The 23,553-nt window shown below is 32.5% G+C and overlaps 1 protein-coding gene across 8 annotated transcripts in view; it reads right to left on the bottom strand.

The window, feature by feature from the left end:
- UBR3 (ubiquitin protein ligase E3 component n-recognin 3) overlaps window positions 1-23,553 on the bottom strand; it is a 185,358-nt gene that overhangs the window by 52,795 nt on the left and 109,010 nt on the right. For 6 of the 8 annotated variants that reach the window (XM_074363852.1, XM_074363851.1, XM_074363847.1 and 3 more), the window contains 5 exons: window positions 19,855-20,004; window positions 12,866-12,999; window positions 9,513-9,623; window positions 5,832-6,044; window positions 4,534-4,670 (listed from right to left, as the gene is read on the bottom strand). In XM_074363852.1, the coding sequence (XP_074219953.1) occupies window positions 4,534-4,670; window positions 5,832-6,044; window positions 9,513-9,623; window positions 12,866-12,999; window positions 19,855-20,004 (745 nt within the window). The remainder of the gene's footprint in view (window positions 1-4,533; window positions 4,671-5,831; window positions 6,045-9,512; window positions 9,624-12,865; window positions 13,000-19,854; window positions 20,005-23,553) is intronic. The other 2 variants (XM_074363848.1, XM_074363850.1) reach the window with 1 other exon arrangement.

Here is a 23,553-nt window from a genome sequence, read left to right as displayed (position 1 = left end):
GGCTATTTTCTCTTATAAAAACTAAGGTTTCCTAGATAGTACTTTTAAAAGAGCTAGCCAGAAACATGGTTAATTCTTACAAATGAACGTCAGAACCAGAATGTCAACTTTTACTTCAGCATAATTTGCAAATGTATTCATTAAAATATACATACAAGAACAATTCTGTTTATTCAATTGTCAAATTAGATCATTTAAAAGATGACAAACATGTTACCAGAAATTTGACTTTAAAGAATACTTAAAAGAAAACTGCTAAATATAATTAATTAGTTCAGGTTATGTTTGGAAGAGCTCTGTACAACATTCCTCCTAAGTTGAAAAACAAAACAAAACAAAACCACCTATCCAAAGGGTTAGTATCATGTAATAATATCTAGGATTTTAAAAATCAGTATGTCAGAAGCCCTAGCTATCAGCTTTTCCTTACTTAATTTATATCGAAATTGGCCCTTTAAGTCTTGCTAGAGAAGAGAACACACAAATGTGTCACATGCCCCATATCTGCCATTCCCTCACTGTTGAAAATCACAAAACAATATTCTGTTTCTGCCCTTGTGAACGGATGATAAAGAAGACAGACGTATTGGGAGGAGAGTTTTCCAAGCCTTTTTGTTCTTGGAGAAAAGTGGGCTCAACTTTCTATATTTTCTAACACAAATACATTCAAATTAGTTTGGAAGGAAAAAAGAGAAGACAATCTCTACATTTGAAATAAAGACGAGAAAGACTGCTTAAAGCCTACCATGATGACCACCTAGGTACATCCATATAGAAACGCCTCCAACTATGCTCCCTTTTGCTTTGCTTCCCTTCTACCCTTCCTTTGGCACTAACTTCTATTTTAAGAGCTATAATTTGAAAAACAAATGTGTGTATAAACATGCACAGAGAGACACTCAAACATACAATAGTATAATATGGGTTCAAGGCCTGAGCCTAGCCCTACCAGTTGAGCAAATTACTCAATTTATCAGAGAAAAAAATACCTCCATCCACACCATGGTTAGAGCTCAAGCTCTAACTCCTCCAGGAGTTAGGGAAAACTCCCTTTTCTTGGAACAGGAAAGAGCACTTCCACATTCTTTATATTTCAATTTGCTCACCTTCTCTTTTAAAGTTCTACAGCACTTTCTCAATATGATATGTATTTTAAAACAAATTATATTCTGTTTTATACAGATTGACATATATTAGTTTTGTCTAACTAAACTGTAAATTCCTGGAGAGCAGGGATTTCAGCCTCTCAATCCCTGATGGTACTCAGTGAACTGTTCAAAAAATTCCAAGGAACTAACCACCTCTTTGTTTTGATATGCAACCAGTGATAAAAATTTTCTAGTCTCTGCTATTCTTTCTTTCATTGACCCTATTCCCTTAAACTCAGCAGTGAATCAAAAAAAAAATTTTTTTTAAGGGGCTGTTGGGGGGCAGGGGGAGGACAGCAAAGGGAGATTATTTGTTTTATATAAGACTGTTTTAGTTTTAAAAAGGATTCATAATTTGGTATTTTAGCAAGCATTCTTTTTATTTCAAATATAATTAATTTATATTTAAACTTATAATGCAATTAACATATAAATCAAGGCACATTCATGCTACTGAATAGTTTACACATTTGTGACTTAAAGCTGTCTCTCCATTTACATCTCAGTTACTCATGTTTCATATTCTTTCCAGTTCCATGTTTCTCACCATATACAAGCCAAGTGCTGCTTACCAAAACTCTAGGCTATATATAACTTGGGTCCAAATTCTTTGGAAAAATTAATTACTAAAATTAGTGTGATTTACTGTTTCAATAAAGAAATAATGAATTGGTATTGAAGTGAAGAAAGCTTTCTTCCCCAATATTAACTTTCCATAATCCATTTGAATAGCTGATATTCGCAACAGAATGTTTTCTGAAAATACATTAAAACTTGAATATAGTAATTTTGATTAATTTTAATGCAAAAAAAAGATACAATTCCACTAATTTTTCTCCGCTGCCCTCAGAAAGTCCTCCAAGGCTTCATCATGCAAATAAAATTAAAAACAAAGCGATCTATATTGTCCTAACAAAAAAAAAAGCTCTAAAACAATAATTAAAGGAAACAGCTTTATATGCTAGTTACCCACTAGAAATATTTTGTTTCTAAACATCAAAATTTTAAGTCCCCCAAAAAGTAAACAAAATTACTTATTCAGCTGGGAGAAATTCAGTTCTGGGAAACTAGGGTTGTATACCATTTGAATTACTAATGTCAAATATAAATAAAATGTGTATGTTTTAATGAATTACACATTTAATAATCACAACATTTAATTCAAAAGTTAAATAATTCAAATTAAGTTTATTTCTAAATATTTTACTTAAATATTTAAGCATTTTAAATACTGCTAAATATTTCAATGCCTACCTTCTAGGAAAAAAAATCGTAATCTGTAATCATAAGTATTTAATGAAGTAAGGTTCTATGTTAGGCATAAGATAACTATAAAGACCTGGTTTCCTTCTTTGAAAAAGTTACATCTTATTCAAATAGAATACAACATACTTTCTTCCTTCAATTCATGTTTTTGTTAATTATTGAGCCAATTTCGTTTTTGTGTGTTTTCTTTGTAATGATTAATGATTAAGTAAAGTTTAGAGAAGGCATGCAATCTCACTGTGAGAACTTTGCAATGGCCTGAGTAATTTTAACCAAAGGATAATAAGGTTTTTAAGGGTTTTACAGTTTCACTTTTGGACTCATTATCTTGTTGCTTTAGAGTTTGTCATTAGGGATCAGAGAAGGGTGGGAGAATGGGAAAGCATATTTTCTCCATTTCTCTACATATACCCTTAGCAAATAACATTTGACATCTGTCCCTGCTTATGTATAAAAAGAGAAAAATCAAAATATGTTGATTCAAAAAGTCTCCCATTTTCACGTAAGCTTTCTATAAATATTGCTATTAAAAATTAAATATACATATACTCTAAATTATTTATATATTTACACCAAGAAACAGGAACTTCCAAAATTTCTACTAAATTTCAATCAAATTATTTATCATACTACAGCAAAATCCCATGTACAGATCATTCTCATTCAACCAGGATTTCCTTGTAAGGTCAATCCTAATAAAATCAAATGCATAAGTACATAAGTGACATAGATATATGTGTGTGTATATACCTGTATATGTGTGTATATATACATATACATAGAGCATAACTGAGTTGGTCTATATCCATTCCAGTCTTCTACATTATTACCACAATATCGTACAGAAGTTTTACAAAACCTTGAAACTTGGCAAAATTAAATTACACTTAATTGAGTTTTCACATAAAGTATGTTTTTTTGCAAGTATAGAATTGGTAGCTTTTCAGAGACAAAATGCTAAATTAATTGTTATATCTTGCTCCAAAGCATTATGGGTAACAGTAGTCTAGGAATGTGCAGACTAAAAAGTTACTTCCTAATCTATTAAATCCTTTTACATCAATCCATGTCCAGCATTTGCATTCTTAGACCAAAAACTAATGTTTCCTTATCTTGAGGTCTAATTTGCTTGCTGCAATTTCCCTAAGTCTGTCTCCATTTTCCCTGGGTTCAAAAGAGTACATTGTTTATTCACTCTTTTGCCACCCTGTACTCCAGGAATGGGGCAGAGAGGATAGTCATGATGAACTACATGTATATATAACCTATAAAAGCTGAACAAAGAAGAAAAAAAGGAGGATAGTAATTAAAATAACACTAGACTTCAACTCAAGAGATCTGAATTCTATCCTACTCTACCACTAATTTGTTGCACGACTTCAAGTCACATTTATTTCTCTAAATCTTACCTATTACAATGCTACTTGGACAAAATACAAAGTATGCGTCTAGATATACCCAGGGTCTACAACACCAGATCTGGCAGAATGTGTTTACAAGTTTCTAATTGTGCCTGCTCCTCCCCTATTTCTCTATTTCCTTTCTTTTATGATTCTTCATTTTCATTCAGTTAAGTTCTCCAAAATTTCCATTTGGAACTATTTTTTAGGTATTGAACACCTACTCAGTCAATAAGGCTAATTCTACCTAATCTAACAGATGAGAAGTATTTACTCCGTTTTCTTGAGCCCTGCTAGCTACTGACAGAGACTTAAAACATGCCCGATCTCTGTCTTGCTTCCTCTTCTTAATCTGATTTTCTAAACCACCTATAGTCTTCTAGGATATTACCAAATCTTTCACTAGCTTAAAACAAAGTAAGTTCTTCTTACTGTTCTCATTTCTTTTTATAAATTAAAAGTATTTAACATATTACAGTGTTTTAGTTCTCAGTATTAATCACTTTTTGACAGGACTTGAACAGTGATTTTTTAACAAGACCCTTCATATATCATACTCACATGCTTTGGGGAAGATACCTGTCCCATAATATTAATAATTTCAACCAACATTAAAAAATGCAATCTTTCTTCAAATAAACATGAATGACAATAAATAAAACAATAAAATCAACTACTATTAATAAGTAAATATAGAAGTATATACTATATATACCTACCTAGCAACAGAATACATAAAGAGAAAATCATTATCTGGAGAGCCAGGAGTCTTGCTATAGTCTCTATATTTCTTCTGAGTGGTATTTTTGATATCTTTCATTACGGATTCCATTTCTTTACTTAAGTTGGTTTCTGACTGTAAAAAATGCAAACATACATATAAAGTTTATGTATATTTATTTTCTCTAATAATAGTCAAAACACTACTTTTTTATCATATGAACACACTAGGAAATTAAAGTTTAAAAGTCAAAACAGATGTACATTAGCTATCCACTATAAATGTATTTAGTGCACAAAGATAAAACATATCAAGAGATATTTTCTCTTATTTTTAAGTATCTTTTATCCTAATTTTATATTGTGATCCAACCATGAATTAACCACATGAACGATATTCTAAACAAATGTCCTTACAATATTTCAGAACAGTTTCCATGCTTATAAAAAAGTTTCATTTATGCTCATTTTTCAACATTAATATGGATGTCTCTTACATTAAGCATATTTAAGCACATAAAAATATGGATTTGCAAAAGAAAAAAATCACATAGATTCTAAAAGTAATTTTCAATTGAGAAAAGGAGATAAATCTTTCTAAGTAGCAATAAACTATGAATTTCTGTTTTAAAAGTCAGATATTCGTAGTTTTCATAAATTTACTACATACAGTGGGCGTAGCTGTCACTTCTCTCAGGGACCATATCATAAATCTATAATGAAGGTGAAATATTTAACAATTTAAATCAAATAAATAAATCCTACTGGATGGGATAAAAAATGGGTTCACATATAGTGAATCTCACAGTTAAATAGACTGACTTATGGTGAATGGTTAGATCATATATACAATATTTTATTTCTCTAATACACACACACAAATGTGTGTGTAAATCTAATAACACACACAGAAAGTATGTGTGTAATACATCATCTTAATTCTAATATACCTAATGGATATATTTTTAAATGACTAGACTATGCTTTACATTGCAAGATACATATATATAATGTTTGGCTTTGCTTTTAAATATTTCAACATAACCATATCTAAGCTTATAGGATTTCATGATCTGGAAGTTGTATATTAAAAGTCCAACAATTGAGACTGAAAAAAAAAAATAGCCTTTAGTAATAATTTGTTTCTCTTACTCTCATTTTTGTTTTTAATAACCACAAACAGAAGAGAAAAACCTCTAAAAGCAATTTCTACTAAATGTATAAAGGTCCAGAAAAATTTGGAACAAAATGAAAGCTGAAAAGCACAGGTGAGTTAACCAAGATATTTCTGCCTTACACTGATGCTTACTGGGAAAGCTCCCGGCCGTCCCTGCAGCTCCTCCACTTCCTTTATGAGATCTTGTATGCTTTTGCTACTAGGACGTTGCCAAGGGTTGTTTTCCACATTGCTTCCAGGATAACAAGGAAGAACACTGTTAGCAAACTGCCTACAGAGAGGACACGTGAATTCTCCTTTGTCCACTGAGAAGCCCTGAAGAACCTGGTCATTCTGAAAGATGAAATAAACATACAGATGTATGATGCATACATTTACAGAAAACAAAATTTACACCACTACATTTTATAGTAAATAAATGAATCATACAAAAAGACCTCCAATATATGTCATAAAAACATAAAATCATTTAACTGTTGAAGCTTATCAAATTCTTACCCCATGGCAATTATACAACACTTGCCATCATCAATGAACTGCTTAAGTATCCTACCCTTCCCTCAATATGAAACATTCAAATAATGATGCAATCAATCTGAAATGTGGATCTAAGATAAAGAATAACTCAAAATGCAGGTCATATTAAAGTGACTCACCTTACTCTTACCCTGGGCCCCTGTTTTCATCATCTACAAGTGACTATTAGAAAGATTCTCCCAGTGCTCATGTTACTCGATTTAGGACAGACAGCTTTTGAGAGTACTTAAGCCTAAAAAATGCACTGTCTTCTAAGGTGTCTAACTGCTAAACACAGCTGACTGGACTGGATGCAGTAGGTTTGTGTAGGTTTAATGGATAGGGGAAAGATTTAGTTAGAGTACTCAGGTATAAAGGTGTTAGGAGGGGAACTAATTTAACACACTTTCTTCAGATGTTTCTGATAGGAAAAGGAGGAAAAAATAGAATCTCTGAAACACAGACACATAAATCACAAATGCCTAGGAGGAAACTCTTGCTCATGAGAGTCTGCAACACATGCTAACTAACCAGGACTTAAGACAGGAACCCAGGCTACTACATTTGTTCCTTTCTTTTGCCTGACACCACCCACATCTATTTTGCTTTTTCAGGCCACTGCTATTGCATAGTCCTAACTACTGCGTTACTCTTTTCCCCAGCCTCTCTCTTATTTTGCTATTAACCTAATGCTTTATCTCAAAATATGTTTTAATGTACTAATATACATATATGAATGCTACAGCAAGATCATTATTACTAACAAGACAAAAATAATGAGAAAAAAGGATATAAAGAAGAAAAAAATATTTTATTTGCCTATGGTTGGTTACAAAGGTGGTTAATGACACTGTCAGGGTGAACTTAGCTTTCCCAACTCTTTAATACAATGTTCATTCAATCTTTCTCCAACATCCTATGAAGCACCCTCTCACCCAAAACCAAAGCTGTTTTCCCAAACCACCTCCTCACTCGTCAAGTCCTTTCACCTAAACCAGCTTTGCCCCTTTTACTCTAGGAACATAAAGCTACACCTCCTACTTGAGAAAGAAGAGAGTCATCATAGCTCCTTCAGCTTCCTGCCCTCTCCCATGCCAAATATCTAATCAATAAATTCCATCAGTCCTTCCATTCACTTTCTTTCTTCCACTCCCTTTGCTAATATATCCTAACTAGTCTCCCAACAAACCACCACCAGTATGATCTACCTAATGTGATTAAAACCTTTCAATGGTCTCCACCATCTCTTAATTCCTTTCTCTCTTAGGTTTCACATGCAATCTCTCACCAAGCCCAGAAATCTTTCTCTAAATATATTTCAAATCTCTAACCTCTTCTCCATCTCCACTGTCATGACTAAAGCCCAAGCCATCATTATCTCTTATTTTCTAAATAATATATACTATCACCATATTCTTTCTTGCTCTCCTGCAATCCCACAACAATCCCCTGAAATCTACACAATTGCCACAATGACCTTTCTGAATATGTCATCTCTCTGCTTAAGAGGCTTTAAGGCTCTCTGTAAGGAATCTGTCTGAAGTCTAAATTCCTTACATGGGCCACAAGACCCTTTACAATATAACCCCTAATTACTTCTCCACTCTTTTCTCTTATCACTCAAGCACCTTATTTTATCAAATGTTCTGTCACTTGGCAGATGTTCCAATAAGAGCTTGTGTATACCTCGTAACACTTAGCAAATATACAGCTTATTTATGTTTGTTTATTTCTGTCTCACACAATGCATACTAAATTCCTTGACAGAAAAAACTGTGCCTTATTCACTGTTGTATACCCAATGTCTACCACAGTACCTGGAACACTGTAGGCACTGCACAAATATTCATTGGATAGAGGTATGAAAAATGCATAATGTGCTTAAGGAACTACTAATTAGTTTATAAATGCTGAATTGTTGGAAGATAAAGCTAAAGTAACAGGCAAGACCAGATTATGGAGTGCCTTGAATGCCACTCAGAGGAGAGTGAACTTTATTCCATCAGGAAGAAATCAGTAAAGAATTCTAAGCCAACAACATGTCATCAGATTTACATTTTAGAAAGATCAATGTAATGAATACATTAGACTTGGAGTAAGGAAACTGAAAAGAAAGCAGTTGCAACAGTCAAGATGAAAGATGAATGCATACACAAAAAAGCAGAAGTGGGAATAATGAAGGCAGAATGTAGTTAAGTGAGATTTAGGAAAACAGAGTCAACAGAATTTGGTAAGTGACTGAACATGAGAGATAAGGAATAGGAAGAGAAAAAGAGAAATCCTCTGCTTCTGGGTTAGGAATCTGGAATAGAGTAGGCCATGCTGTTAAAGAGTTGAGCTGAAAGAAAGAGAAAGACTGAAGCTACACGGGAATGCAAGATCAAGGGAAGGAATTTTGAATGCCAGAGATGAGTATCATTATGAATTGAATTGAAGGGACAGAATGGACAGAAAAACTTAAGACACAGAAGAAAAAGATGTTACTTACTGATAGATCAAGGCCCCTGAGGTGATGGGGAGAAAACTAGAGCATAAACAGAAAAATTATTCCTGAACAGAAGAAGGAATACTACCTCAAAAGTAGAAAAGAAAGGACTGGTTAGAATGCAGAGTCATTTATTGGGGAAGAGAAAAGCAAGGCAGGAAGCTAAGGTAATATGCAACAGACAGACATTGTTTTCTTGGTGACACAGGAAAAGACAGAAACTGGTAAGAGGAAAGGCACCTCAGGGTTTAGGCAAAGAGCCTGAGATACAGGAGGCAAAGGTTTGGAATAGCTGCTGAGGAGACTAGGAGAAGAAACTGACCAAAGACAGGTAACTTGCTAGGTCTAAAGTAAAAGGAGGTGGACTAAAGGACTGGCATTAAGAGCAGAATGGGCATAGTACAAGAAAGTGAGACTAGAAAAGAGCTAATATACTAGAAAAATGCAATGGGCTAAAAGACTAGAGATCTTGAGGTCAGAAGCAAAGCACAGTAACACTAATAAGAGTAAAAATAAGACACTTTGAAGAATAATCTTACAATAAAATAAGATGGTAGAATATTAAAGCTTAATTTTTCAGAGCTAGAGTAGCAAAGTCTAAAATTACAGCCATGGAAGTCAGTTGCTAATGTGAAGTAAAAAAAATGAAATCCCTGAAGTTGAAGAGGTCAAGGAACTGTGAGGCTGAATAGTTCAAAAGGCAATCAAAATCACCCAAGATGAATTAGGATGTATACGCTGTAAAAATATTTAATACCTTGAAAGACACATACACCTTTAAAACATTTCAATCAACTTACCCGTAATGATTCCATGTAAGATTTATGACAATCTATATGTAATGTGTGGCCACAGGTTTGTACATAAACACCTCCTTCCCAACCAATTGATACTGCCAAGAGACAAGAACTCTTTAAAAAAAAAAGAAAAAAAGATAAAATACAATTAATTTTAAAGAAATCTAAACACATCTAAACAAATTCACATAAACCTCCAAATGATTTCATATCGTTATACTAATGTGAACTTTGAACTTAAAGTTTATTGCTTTCATCTTCTCTTTCTCTTATATTTTCAACTTCTCCTTCTCTGCTAATTCCTTCCCTTCAACCTATAAACAGGCTAAGACTTTTCCTCTTAAAGTAATTTTCTTTGAATTTTCATTTGGTCTCTGTCAAACAGAATTTGAGCCTGAATTTGAGTTCAGGCAATATTAGGCACAAGGTCGAACATGAGTGACAGCATATGATGAAAGATTTGAGAGTCATCAAAACTGAGTAAACTTTAAAATTTTATTTCCATGTTGGAAAGAAATTTATACACTATAATGTAAGATGACCAAATAATCTTTAAACAATAGTAACAAAGTTCCAGTATTAAATCAAGACTCTTCATGAGCATTTGAAAGCTAAAAATACTACACAGTGTAAAATGCCTTCCCAGCCAATTCAAAGATGTGCAACAGCACAAATCAAATACTCACGGCAGGTGAGCTAGCTTCTACTGTTACAAATCAGAAAAACAACAGGAGACCTGATCATCTCTCTTTCATGTTTTGGAGCAGATGTTGGTATTACGATCATTTTAGAATGGTTGGTAGTCAGCTAATAAATAAGCTGCTCTCTTAGGCAATGTATTATAAAAATGTAGTTAATCTATCTTTTTAATAAAAGCAATTAGCTTTTAAAACTGAAAATAGTATGTCATTTGTCTATGTAACTATTAGATGTCTTATTTTAATCTGCTAGAGTCAAAAAAAGCAGAAAATCATTTACTAAGACCTATATTTTAGGAAGACTTCAACAATGCGCCCATCACTAATGCTAAGTGTTTAACACTGAATTGTCACCACCTCAATATTTATTAAAACCTCATACAGTAAGTGGTCTTATCCCTCTAGGGATAAGGGAATAAAGAGTTGACCCAGATCACTCAGTTGTAAGTGATAGAACACAAGTTCAACCCCAAGTCTATCTGACTCCAAAGCTCAGATTTCCTCCCTACTGCGTCATATCCCTCATATAGAATACTTCCAGTTCCACTAGTAAATGTACTATCCTATAAGACAAATTCTACATGTCAACTCTATAAAATGCACCCATTTAATAGAAATAGAATAGAATGTACACAGCTTCATTCTAGAATCAGTATCAGTGTCCACTGACAGTAACTATTCTGCCCTATACAGTCTATCTGGTTACAGAACTGAAATCCAGTAAGCATTTACAACACACACAGCAAGTGATGGCCCCTAAGGGGACTATAAAACCAACAGAAGAAATGGCCCTAAACCTCCAGAAGTATACAATCCAGGGAGCCCACCATTTATAAATAAAATAACCATTATGAAAGTACACAAAAGCATTAATGTAGAAGTAAAATCTCAAATCACTAACAAAAACAAAACAGAGATTCAGTTCAGTTCAGATATCAGTTTAGAGTATTTTTACAAAAAAGATTTTTTTTTCTAGAAATAAACCGCTATTCCGACTGCAAGAGATATCTTACTTTTTCTCTCCTTTATTAGATCTCCATTTCCTTCAAAATTATTTTACTCTTAGGTCTGAGTTATATTGCAATTGAATAAGTTATTTTTATTTTCTATTTGGTTTTAGGATTCACCTTTACTCATGTAATTTAAAGTGATTCAAAATGATGAAATTAAAACCAGGATTATACCAAGAAATTAAAATCTAAATAAGAAGGTAGTAAATTTCTGCAAAAGCAGAACTTAGCACAATTTCATTGTTTTCTTCAAAATGGAGATATTTATCAGTCTCTTATTAATAATGTAATATGCTACAAAAAATTCAAATAAAGAAAAAGTGTGAAAGTGTGTGTCTGTGTGTACATACATATACGTATGCATGTACATCCACACAGACTTCTTTTTCCAAATAATGACAATTTTATTTTAAAGCCTCTGAAAATACATAGAAGCAAGCACTGTCCTCGTTACCTAACCCAAACTGCTTACTAAGGCCTAACTTGAGCCTTGTCATAAATAGCTAGCTTGAAAATTAAAAACACCACTTTATATTGGCCTTTATTACCTGTAAAGTGATCTAAAGAAATTTCTAACCTATTGGGTTACTGCATGAAAGACCATTATGAGCCCTGTTTTACAGATGAGGAAATGGAGTCTTAGAGTTTTGGCCAAGCTCACAATGCTAGGAAATGGCAGAATCAGAACCAAACTCCAGTTTTCCTGGTCTGGAACTCTCCCTACTCTACACAACACCTCCCCAACTAGAGCCACCACCTCCTCCATAATCCACTGGAAACCTTCTCCTTAGTCCAGACCATTGAACCACACCTACTCTGACTCAACATCATGAGATCAACTACTGTTTATTCTAATTAAGTATTCTGTCTGCCACCTATCCTACCAATTGCTTCCACTTAATTGCATTGTGGGCAAGAAATAATTATATTTGGAAATCTACCAAGATAATAATCTCATATAGACAACTAAAAATAGTGTTTCACTTTATATTTTAAGTATTTTAAGTTATTATCAGATGTTTACTTAATTCAAAACACAGCAAGCCAAACAACAACAGGTAAAGGAATTCCCATTTGATAATCCACTCCGGAAATATAAAAAATGGTATCAAAATTTTACAAAGACGTTAACAATGCTGCCGCTACTAAATAAAGTTGATCTAAGACTTATGACCCTTGAGTGCTAGAGTCCCTACATGCAAAGAGCTAGGAAAAAAATCTCCCAAGTTCACAAAGAGAAACCATAGGAGCCATGAATTAAATCTGCCCCTACTTTACATTTAAAAAGCATCATAATGAGATTTTCTTGTATACCTTTACATGAAAAGTAAAAGGAGACAAAAATCCTCATAAAACATTCATGTCATATCTAAAAGCTTTTATAAAGGTAAGACTTAACATTCCATTGAACTGAATTTGTGTATCTCACAATAAACAACATTTAAAACAAAGGTACAACAATTAAAACTTCAAATTTTTGTTTACTGATTTCCATTTCTTTACTATCCACAAATTAATTTTTTTCTAATAAACTTCCAGATTCCAAGTCAGAAAGACATTAACTTAGAGTAAAAAAAATAAAACTCTGGAGAGAAATAACCATCAATTTTGCAGACAAAAATACTATTTGATACAAAAGGGTACTTACATCCTTAAAATAACGCTGTAATAATGAAAGCCTCACATCATGAACTGCTGCACATGTATCCCAAGGGTAAATCTGCTCCTCTTCAGTAATAGGCAACTTTTTTGGCTCAATGTTGTCACGGCACTGCCCCAAAACTATATTAACAACAGAGATAAGAGTTCATTAAAAAATCAACATATAGACTTTACTCAAAGAAAAGCTGAGTTATTTACCACAAGGGACACTAAGTTATCCACTATTAGATTATTTTTAAAGACCTAAAAAAAGTGGTATTCTAGTTTTCTTCTACAGAGTATATAAAGCTTTAAATATGCCAATATTTATTTTTTAAAATAACACTAAAATATGAGTATGAACTCTGGATAGTTTCCAAAATCTGTCCAATGAAAACAGCTAGAAGTTATGACTCTCTAGTATCAATAAACTTCATTTCTAAATATACCATTTTTTCTAAAAGGAAACAGATATCATCAGAGGAAAAGCTGAGTTCAGGGTTAGGGAAAAGTACAAGATGAGCCTGGGACTGTGTGTAATAAAGTGCAAGGAGGTATTTACAAAACACTGACGAGGCAGGTCATGAGGACCTGAAGGAGTTCTGACTAATCAAATTTGAGAAAATTTGAGAATCAAAAAGAATCATGACAGTAACAGAAAATACATTCACTGATTCAGGCAAGGAGCATCAAGTAAAAGAGTAAAAGTATAAATGGTTAGACTCTCAATGTATCATCCTATAGATTACCCACCACCTTAACCAAGTGTTAGCATCTCCAATAATAAGACAAGCTATCACTATGCACCTCCTGATGTGATGCAACAGGAAGGAATATCATCTGTAATAATGCCATTGCCAAAAATGTTTAACTTGAATCTAATAATAGGAAAATAATCACATATATCCAGAAATGAGACAGTCTACAGAATAACTAACTTGGACTCTTCAAAACTTTTAAAAGGGCCTGGAGAAACTGTTCCAGATTAAAGGAGATTAGCAAGAAAAAATTAAATGATCTCTGCTTGGCTCTTAGATCAAGAAAAATATATATCTGCTATAAAAAACATTGGGACAACTGGAAGAATTTTAACATAGACTATTTGATTTTATTAATATTAAATTTCTTACATATGATAATGGCACTAAGGTTACATAAAAGAATATCTTTGTTCCTAGGGAATATAGGGATAAAGTGTCATGATGTCTGCCATTTTCTTCTGAAAAGTCTGTGTGTGTGTGTGTCGATAAGTAAGGGAAAGAAAAACAAACACGGCAATATGTTAACAACTGGTGAATATAGGTGAAGGGTATTCAACTTTTCTGTAGATATAAAAATGAAAAGTTGGTAAAAGAGATATTTTTATAATTGTAAAACATCAAAGCACAAAAAAAGGGAATGAGAATATAAGCATGCAGTGCCATCCATTACTCTGAGACTCAATAAGCATTGGAAGAAACATTCTTAGGGAAGGAAATATCAAGCACATCATTGTGGGCCCCAAGTTTTGGAGTGATTTATAGCTGCAACAGCGGAAAGAACAGACAAAAAGACGGTAGATGCTAGCACCTAAAATGTAATTAGCCACAATGTACACTGTACTCTTAATAATTAGCCATGATGCACTCCTAATAATGGACTCTAAATAATTAGCTACAGTGTACTCTTAATACACTGCAGGATTTGGTTTGGTAGGATTTTGTAGAGGATTTGTACATCTGTATTCATAAGGGATACTCATCTATAATGTTAGCCTCATGAATGAGTTAAGAATTGTTCCCTCCTCTTTTTTTTTGGGGGGGGGACAAGTTTGAGAAGGACTAGTGTTAATTCTTTATGTTTGGAAGAATCACCAATGAAGCTATCTGGTCCTGGGCTCTTATTTATTGAGAAATTTTTGATTACTGATTCAATTTCTTTACCTGTTTAAGGTCTGTTTAAATTTCCTATTTTTTCTTAAGTCAGTTTTGGTAGCTTCTGTGTTACTAGGAATTTATCAACTTCATCTAGAACATCAAATCTATTGACATAAAATTGTTCATAACATTCTCTTATAGTCTATTTTTATTTCTGTAAAGTTTGCAGTAGTATCTTCAATTTCACATCTGATTTTCTGTTATTCTTGGTCAGTCTGGCTGAAATAATTGTCAATTTTGATGAGATTTTCAAGGAACCAACTTTTCTGAGTCTATTATTTCTCTATTCTCTTTCATTTGTCTCTGCTCTAATCTTTATTATTTCTTTCCACCTGCTAGCTTTCCAGCTAGCTTGCTCTTCTTTTTCTAGTTCCTTAAAGTGTAAAGTTAGGTTACTGATTTGGAATTTTCTTTTTTAATGTAAGTATTTATAGCTATAAATTTCCTTGTGTGAACTGTTTTCACTGCATCTCATAGGTTTTGGTATGTTGTGTATTTATGTTTTCACTTTCATTTATCTCAAAGTATCTTCTAATCTCACTTGTAACTTCTTCTTTATTAACCCACTGGTTGTTTAAGAATGTGTTATTTAATTTCCACGTTTGTGAACTTCCTAATTTTCCTTCCAGTACTGATTCCTCATTTCATTTCATTGTAGTCAGAGGATATACTTTTAATGATTTCATCTTGTTAAATGTGTTGAGACTTGTTCTGTGGCCTAATATATTGTCTTTCTTGGAGACCGTTCAATGTACAACTGAGAAGATGCATATTCTACTGTTGTTGGATAGAGTGCTCTATATGTTTGTTAGGTCTAGTCATTTAATAGTTTTGCTCAAGTGTTATATTTCTTTCTTCGATCTTCTGTCTAGTTGTTCTTTCTATTATTGAAAGTAGGGAACTGCAGTCTCCAACTATGACTGTAAAACTATTTCTCCCTCCAATTCTGACAATTTTTGCTTCATATATTTTGAGTTTCTGCTGTTCGGTGTGTATGTGTATATAACTGTTACATCTTCTTGATGGATTGACTCACTTATCAATATGATAAAGAGCCTTTTTGTCTCTTGTAACAATTTTTGACTTAAAATCTATTGTCTGATATTAGCATGGCCACCCCACCTCTCTTTTGGTTGCTATTTGCATGGACTATCTTTTCTCATCAACCTATTTGTCTTTGGATCTATAATATCTCCTAAAGACAGTATATTCATGTGTTTCTTTTTTAACACATTCTGTCACTGTCTGCCTTTTAACTGGAGAGTTTAATGCATTTACATTTCATTAATTACTGTTAAAGAGAACTTAATTCTGCCATTTTGCTATTTATTTTCTATATGTCCCTCAATTTGTCCATTACTACCTTCTTTTGTGATTAAGGTGAGTATTATAGTGTACCACATTGATTCCCTTCTCATTTCTTTTCTGTTCTTTTTCAGTTTTTTTTTTTACTTTAATTCTTTCTAAGAATCAAGTTTGAATTAATATCAACTTAGCGTCAATAACATACAAAAACTCTGCTCCTTTACAGCTCCATCTTCCTTCCCTGCCTGCTATGTTTTTATCTGAATGCTTGCATTTTTTTTTTTTTTTTTACAAATAAGAACACTGACACTTGGTTTCAAAAAATCTCAATCTGCAGTTCATTTCCAGATTGAGTTCCTTCTTATTATACATGCTTTTTAAAGCATTCTAAAGATAAAAACACTGACTTTAACTGTGGACTTTCTTAGGTTTTGCAAAGATTGTGGGAATTAATAGAATGGAAAAACTTGTTTTATAATATTGTATTCTTCTCCTCTGGAGAACTGAAACTCCCAAAGTCAGTAATATATACAATAGGCATTCTGCACAATAGTGCGACAGCATGTAAATCAATACTTTCCAAATGTCACAGAACTGCTATAAAGGACCTTAATTTAAGCAGTGTTTTGAAGGATTCCTAATCAAAAGTGTATAATTCAGCACAAATCAAATGTAAGACTAAGGGAAGAAAACACGGCACTTTTCTTTGATGCATGGTTTCAAGAACAAGCAAATAAAGAGTCAATAGATTTTTTTAAAAAAGGGTTTAGAGCAATAAAGACACCCAGCACCAACACTGTGGTCTTTAAATTCCATTTCTCACTAAAAAAGAACTAGAGCTTCTTAGAGAAATGGCTGATTTCAGGGCAGGAAATGCAGAAGATGAATATAGTACAACTTGCCATGCCAGAAAATATAAAGCCCCAAGTCTACAAGGTTTGTATTGATAAGACTCAGGAGATAATCTCAAGAGGCTCCCACTGAAGAAAGATGGAAGAAGAGCATCAACAAGAAATTAACTGCGACAGAGTTCATAATTATATAAAAGGTACTAATTAACTGTTTTTAGAAAATGCTAAAGAAACACTACCCCAAATTTTTAAGCACCAGTAAATAAAAGGAAATAATAGTGTTTATACTGTCTTCCATATATAATCTATACCTCAGAGTAACCAAAATAGTTGATGAGATGAAATTTCTTTTATACAATTATTCCAGCTGATAAACAAGGAAAACATGAAAGAGATTTGTGATCCCTGATGAACTAATAAACCTATGCAATCACCATTCACTGCTAATATCTCAGAGAGAAAATAGAGCGGACAGAGGAACATGTTAAACATCACAGGGACACATTCAGCAAATTCCAAAATGTTCAAATAGTAAAACACATTAGTGGTGGGGAGAGGCAGGCGCAGGGGAGATGAAAAGGGAACCTATTAATTAAAAGACTATAAGAGGCCCCTACAACTATAAATAAGTTAATTAAATAAAATAAGAAACAACTGGGGAATTTTGAACATTGACTAGATATTTGATTAGTACTGAAGAACTAATTTACTTAGGAACGACGGTGGTTATGTTTTAAAAAGTAAATCCTTTCTATTTAGCAGAAACAGTAAAATATCCATAGTTAAAACGAAATGATGTCTGGAATCTGCTTCAAAATAATTCTCGGGGGAGGGAATAAATAAATTAAAATTAGCCACAAATTAATCACTGTTTAAGACTGATGGGCACATGAAGGTTCATTTCACTAGTCTCTTTAGTATATGGCTAAAATTTTCCATGTTCAAATATAAAAAGATGAAAGAAAAAGAGAAGAGACAAATCAAAATTTTAAAAAGTCAAAAGTAAGGAAAAAGTAAAGAGGGTAAAAGGTTATAGGATGTCAGCGGGTGGGTGAGGCTCACAAGAAAAGGAAAGAAATAGCCAGAGACTTTCCCCTGCTACAGTTTCCAGTTAAAATCACTCTCAAGATTTAATGCTTTTATGTTAGCTTCTTATTCTTTTCCTCCCATCTTTAAAAGATACATGAGCTATAGTACAGTGGAATTGTCTAATATTAATTAGCTTAGTGTACAAAATTATTAAAAAGGGATTAAATGGAGTAACAACTTTAAAGCAACTTTAAAAATATAAAATAATGATCAAATAACAATTTAAAATAAGAACATAAGCTTCATTAGGGCAGGGATATTGTTTTGCTGCTTCTTATAACAGCGATGCTCAATAAATAATTGTGAAATGAATGAATGAATGAATGAATAAAACAAAACATTAAGTTGCTGATTATACAGTATTTGGTAAAGAAGTTACAGAAAGTTAAATAGCAATAATGTAATAAACTGATTTCCTCACAATAGTAGAAGAGATAAGTAGCTGCAAAACTAGTCAGCATTTCCACACATTTTCCCTTTAGGAGGCATTTCTGTTTTTGATAGCTCTACTTCAATGTCCTATTCAATCAGGGTTTCACAGATCAATTTCATTGTTAAACAAGAAGATTAACAAATTTACCGGGCACCATATGAGATCCTTTTGCTTATACTTCATTATTTAACCAACACAACAATCCTCCGAAGTCAATATAATTTCTTATGTAAGAGAAAGCAATAAACTTGGCCAGATTATGTCAAGCAGTACCTGTATTTGAACTCAGGGGGAATCTCTTATATCTAACTCTTTCCACTTTACTATAATAATTCAGAGAGTAAACATCCTAGAAAAAAAATGCTCTAGAGAAATACAAAAGACTTTTATTTTCTCTTTGCTTCACACATACTTCTACTGAAAAAGGATTGAATTCAACGGAACTGCAGTGTGTAATAGTTATCACTATCTCAAAATACTTCATTATGGGAGAGGATAAAAAGCATTCAGACAAATCCTTCAAATTCAAAAAATAATTTTTGTTTTAACTGTAGATTGGCAAACATATTAATCAGCAGACTTGTTCAGGAGTGACTGCTTCTAAAGAGAAAAATACTATACAGTATCACTTGTATGTGGAATCTAAAAAAAAAAAAAAAAGACCCAAATGGATTTATTTACAAACAGAGAGACTCAATAGACATAGAAAACAAATGTATGGTTACCGGTGGGGAGTAAGGGGGTTGGGAGGGATAAATTAGGAATTTGGGATTTGCAGACACTATCTATATAAAACAGATAAACAAAAAGGTCTTACTATACAGCACAGGGAACTATATTCAATACCTTGTAATAATCTATAATGAAAAGCATATATGTATATATATAACTGAATCACTATCACTATGTTGTACACCAGAAATTAACACATTGTAAATGGACTGACTATACATCAATAAAAAAAAAATTTTTTTAAAGTAAATGTTTCCAACCTCAAGAAATAAGGGCAAAACTACCTGAATATGCCTTATGTAATTAAAATATAACTGACAATATTTCTGGGCTTAAAATGCTTCCAGATTTTAGAACAATTAAATTGCCAAGAAAGCTGAACTCAATTACTGGCCACCTAGCATTGGTAATACATCATTACACTTTAAAGAAAAAGACTGTAACATATAGCAAGATCTCTCTGTTAGGGTTTCTTCCAACACTCACGTCCAGGAAAGTCAGATAAAGCCAGCTTAAGAGTCTTTGCTATACAGATCTAAACAGATTCTTGCTATATAGATCTACAGTTATATCTAAACAAAAATACAGCTTTCATTTAACAGAGATATTTATTACTGTTATAAATACTCATTTCTAAAATGTTCCCATTGAAAAGTTACTTTGATTTTACCTGAGGATGCTTGTAACAGTACAACCAATCCTGTAGGTCTGTCTTCAGATGAGGGGCCGCTCTGTCCACAAATAACACAATCATATACCGCCTCAGAAACCTGTGGTTCTGCTGTGGTGATCTCCATGGGAATATCACTCTCAGGAGAATCTGAGGGAAAAAAGTTACAGCTCTTAATTTCTGAAAAGAAGAACCTCTCTTCAATGAAATTACAAAAAAAAAAAAAAATCAAGTTCAAATAATTTTGAACTTCAATATCAATAAATGTATACAGTAATAAAACCAGGGGAAAATTATCTTGCTAAAATAGTTTCAGAAAAATATTAAAAATGCAAAGAATTGATATAATGAAAGACTTTAAATATATGGTTAAATACACTTTTGCTGTTGTATCATTCATACATAAAATTAAAACCAAAAAAATGCAAAAATATTTGTATCAAAAAAGCTTTAAAATATTATAATTTAAGGAAATAAAGGGGAGATTGTTTTAATTTTCTTTAAGGTATCTCAGAGGGGAAATTTATAATAACATGGCAGCTCTTGGAAAGAAATGGCAGTATTTACTAGGAGATGAAAGAGAAACGAACTATTTCTCTTTTACTTTTAATTGTAGTGATTATATCTTGGTGATAATAATTATCAATGTATATTTATGTAAGGAAAATGCTTACATATGACCATATATTAATAAAACAGGACTATTCTAGAAAATAACAGTAATCCTCTGGTGATATGTCACTAACAGCAAGAAATAAGACATTGAGTCAATAATCACTTTCAGATAAAAAATTCTTAAATTCATGAAGATCAGTGATGTCCACAGTGGCAAAGAAATGAGTTGAGGGGACTAGGAAGATCAGGGAAGCAGAAGTGATTTATAGTTTAAAAGATGCAGGCATATCTAGATAAATATGTAAAAACACATGACAGAAACAGAAAAAGAAAAAGAAAGATGTTAAGTTTAGATATGTTTTAATAAGAATTCATGCAGAAAAACATATATTTGATATTTATTAAGAGTGAGAAGAAAAGGGGTAGAAATCTAAAATAGAACTTTGGATAATGCCCAGAATTAATGGAAATTAAAAAAGAAGTCAACAAAAAAATCAGAGAAAAAACAATCAACAATATATGAACAGAATCAGAACCAGAAAACTCATTGTCTATGAAAATATGATTAATAGGTCAAAATAAAAAGATATCAAAATAAAGTACCAGAGGCCATTAAGATTTGACATGTGATTACTTTGTTTTTATAGGGAGAAAATTTTAGTACAGAAAAGAGGGGATATCTGTGCTCTCAATTTCAAAAAGGGAATATATCTGATTGCTCTCAAGTTCAAATACAGAAATGCCTGATTGAAAGTGACATGAAATAACTCAGTCTCATGTTAAGAGCCAAAGAAATAGAATTTCATTAACTCTATCTCATACACAAAGATAGCTTTCCCTTTTTTATGTCTTGGTACAATCAACCTGAAAACTTCAAGAAAATCCTAATACCAAAACGCATTATCAGAAAGGCTGCTAAGTCATCTTTTCTAGAGTTTTTAAAAGTAAGGCTTGACAATCTCCTACATGCGTAGTAACTTTTATTTTAACTCTAACTTTAATAACTGCAGATATTAATGTCCTTTTTTTCTTGCAGAAACTAAAAAGATCATAATCTATTTCTTAAAATAAGAGGAAAACTGTTTTACAGAATTCATAAATCCTATAATGACTTAAAATATATTATTGGTAATTTATAATTGATTCTATCATTCCAGTGCCCAATTTCAAAAGACCAATTTTAAAAGACCACAACCAAATAAAATGCTTGTATTTAAATGTAATTATTGTTTCTCACCCAAAGATAAAAACATGAAAAAATGTTAATAAACAGCATCCTATTCTGAAAGAACTCAGGCTCAAAAGAGTACATATTAGATGTAACTGATTGCATAAAGAATAAAATGAGGCAAAACTAATGTATAGGATTAGGAGAAAGGATACCGGTTACTCCTAGAAGAGGGAGTTACAGAGAACATGAAGAGGGGTTGTCAGATGCTGGTAACATTCTGTTTCTCAATATGGATGCTGGTTACATAGTGATACTCAGTTTTTTAAAAGTCAAATAGCTCTACACTCATGATACATGCATGGTTCCATGTGAAATAGCTCTATACTCATAATACATGCATATTTCTAGGTGTAGGTTATATTTCAGTAAAACGGTTTTCTTTAGCCGCATTAAATAAACAGTATAACTGGGTATATTCTGCAATAAGTACTATAATAAAGGTGCTTAATTCCACCAACTTCATGCACACATCAACATCTGTATATATTTTCACATCAAGCAAAATCTGAAAGAATGTGGCCTGCAAACTGATGCAATGAAGCGATTACAATGATTTTCTCTAGGTAAACTAAATGGAGATAGATGCAAAACTGAGAGAATAATAGTCAAAGATGATAAATGCAAGTGCTACCAGAGACCGTTCTAATAATGAAAACATTCTTACTACAAATAACTCTTCAATTCTTAAATTCTACTCTGACTTCCAATACAATTAAAATTTTAACTGTATTTCAGTGTAAAACTGACACTTCCTCTTTTAAAACAAAGTGCCTATCTTAAATTACTATAATTAATATTACTATAATAAAGGCAAAAGATTAATAGAGCTATTAATAATTAATAGTTAATTCATCTGTTTGGTTTTGGTTTTACATGAACACAGAAGAATCTATCTGAATTAAGTAGGTGATTCTTCTGAATGTTATTGCAACTTGCCAAAGTTCTATTTACAATCACTCTGTTAGAATGACTGCAAAATGGTTTACTGTGTTCTGCTAAGAAGCCTGTGACAACTGCCACGGCTGTAAAACTCCCACTGTGCAAAATCATTAATTCTGATAAAGATGTACAGTACTGTCCTGAATTGTTCATCATTTTTATTACTAACATTCTTCCTTTCCTCTTTTCTTTTTTTAATTTGGTACAGAGAGACGCCTCATTCCATTTTTTAAAAATAATCTCATTTCAAAATAATTTCAGATTTGCAGAAAAGTTTTAAAGCTATTACAAAGAGTTCTCATATACCCCTCACCCAATTTCCCCTTACATCTTGTATTAGCATGATATGACTGTCACAATGAACTAATATTGATATATTATTGATCAATTTTTACTGATATAACATTGATATATTAAATCCAAGTTTTCTTCAGACTTCCTTCATGTCTAATGTCCTTTTTCTTTTCCTGGATGCTATATTACATTCAGTTGTCATGTCTCCTTAGACTACTCTTGACAGTTTCTCAGACTTTCCTTGCTTTGAATAACCTTGACAGTTTCGAGGACTACTGATCAGGTATTTTGTATAACATTCCTCAACTGTAATTTGTCTGATGTTTTTCTCATGATTAGTCTGAGGTTACGGTTTTGAGAGAGGAAGACCATTGAGGTAAAGTACCATTCTCATCAACATCATATCAAGGGCACATAATATCAGCATATTTATCACTGTTGATATTGACCTTGATCACCTGGTTAAGGTAGTATTTGCCAACTTTCTCTGCTGTAAAGTTACTATCTCCCTCTTTCCACACTGTACTTTTGAAAAGGACGTCCCTAAGCACAGCCCACTTAAAAAGTAGGGAGTTATGTTCTACCTCATTGAGGGTAAATATCTACATAAGTTATCTGGA

The sequence above is a fragment of the Camelus bactrianus genome, chromosome 5 (assembly GCF_048773025.1).
Source record: "Camelus bactrianus isolate YW-2024 breed Bactrian camel chromosome 5, ASM4877302v1, whole genome shotgun sequence".
NCBI lineage: Eukaryota > Metazoa > Chordata > Mammalia > Artiodactyla > Camelidae > Camelus > Camelus bactrianus.
Note: the sequence above shows the minus strand (reverse complement) of the source record. Positions and strands in the feature narration are given on the sequence as shown.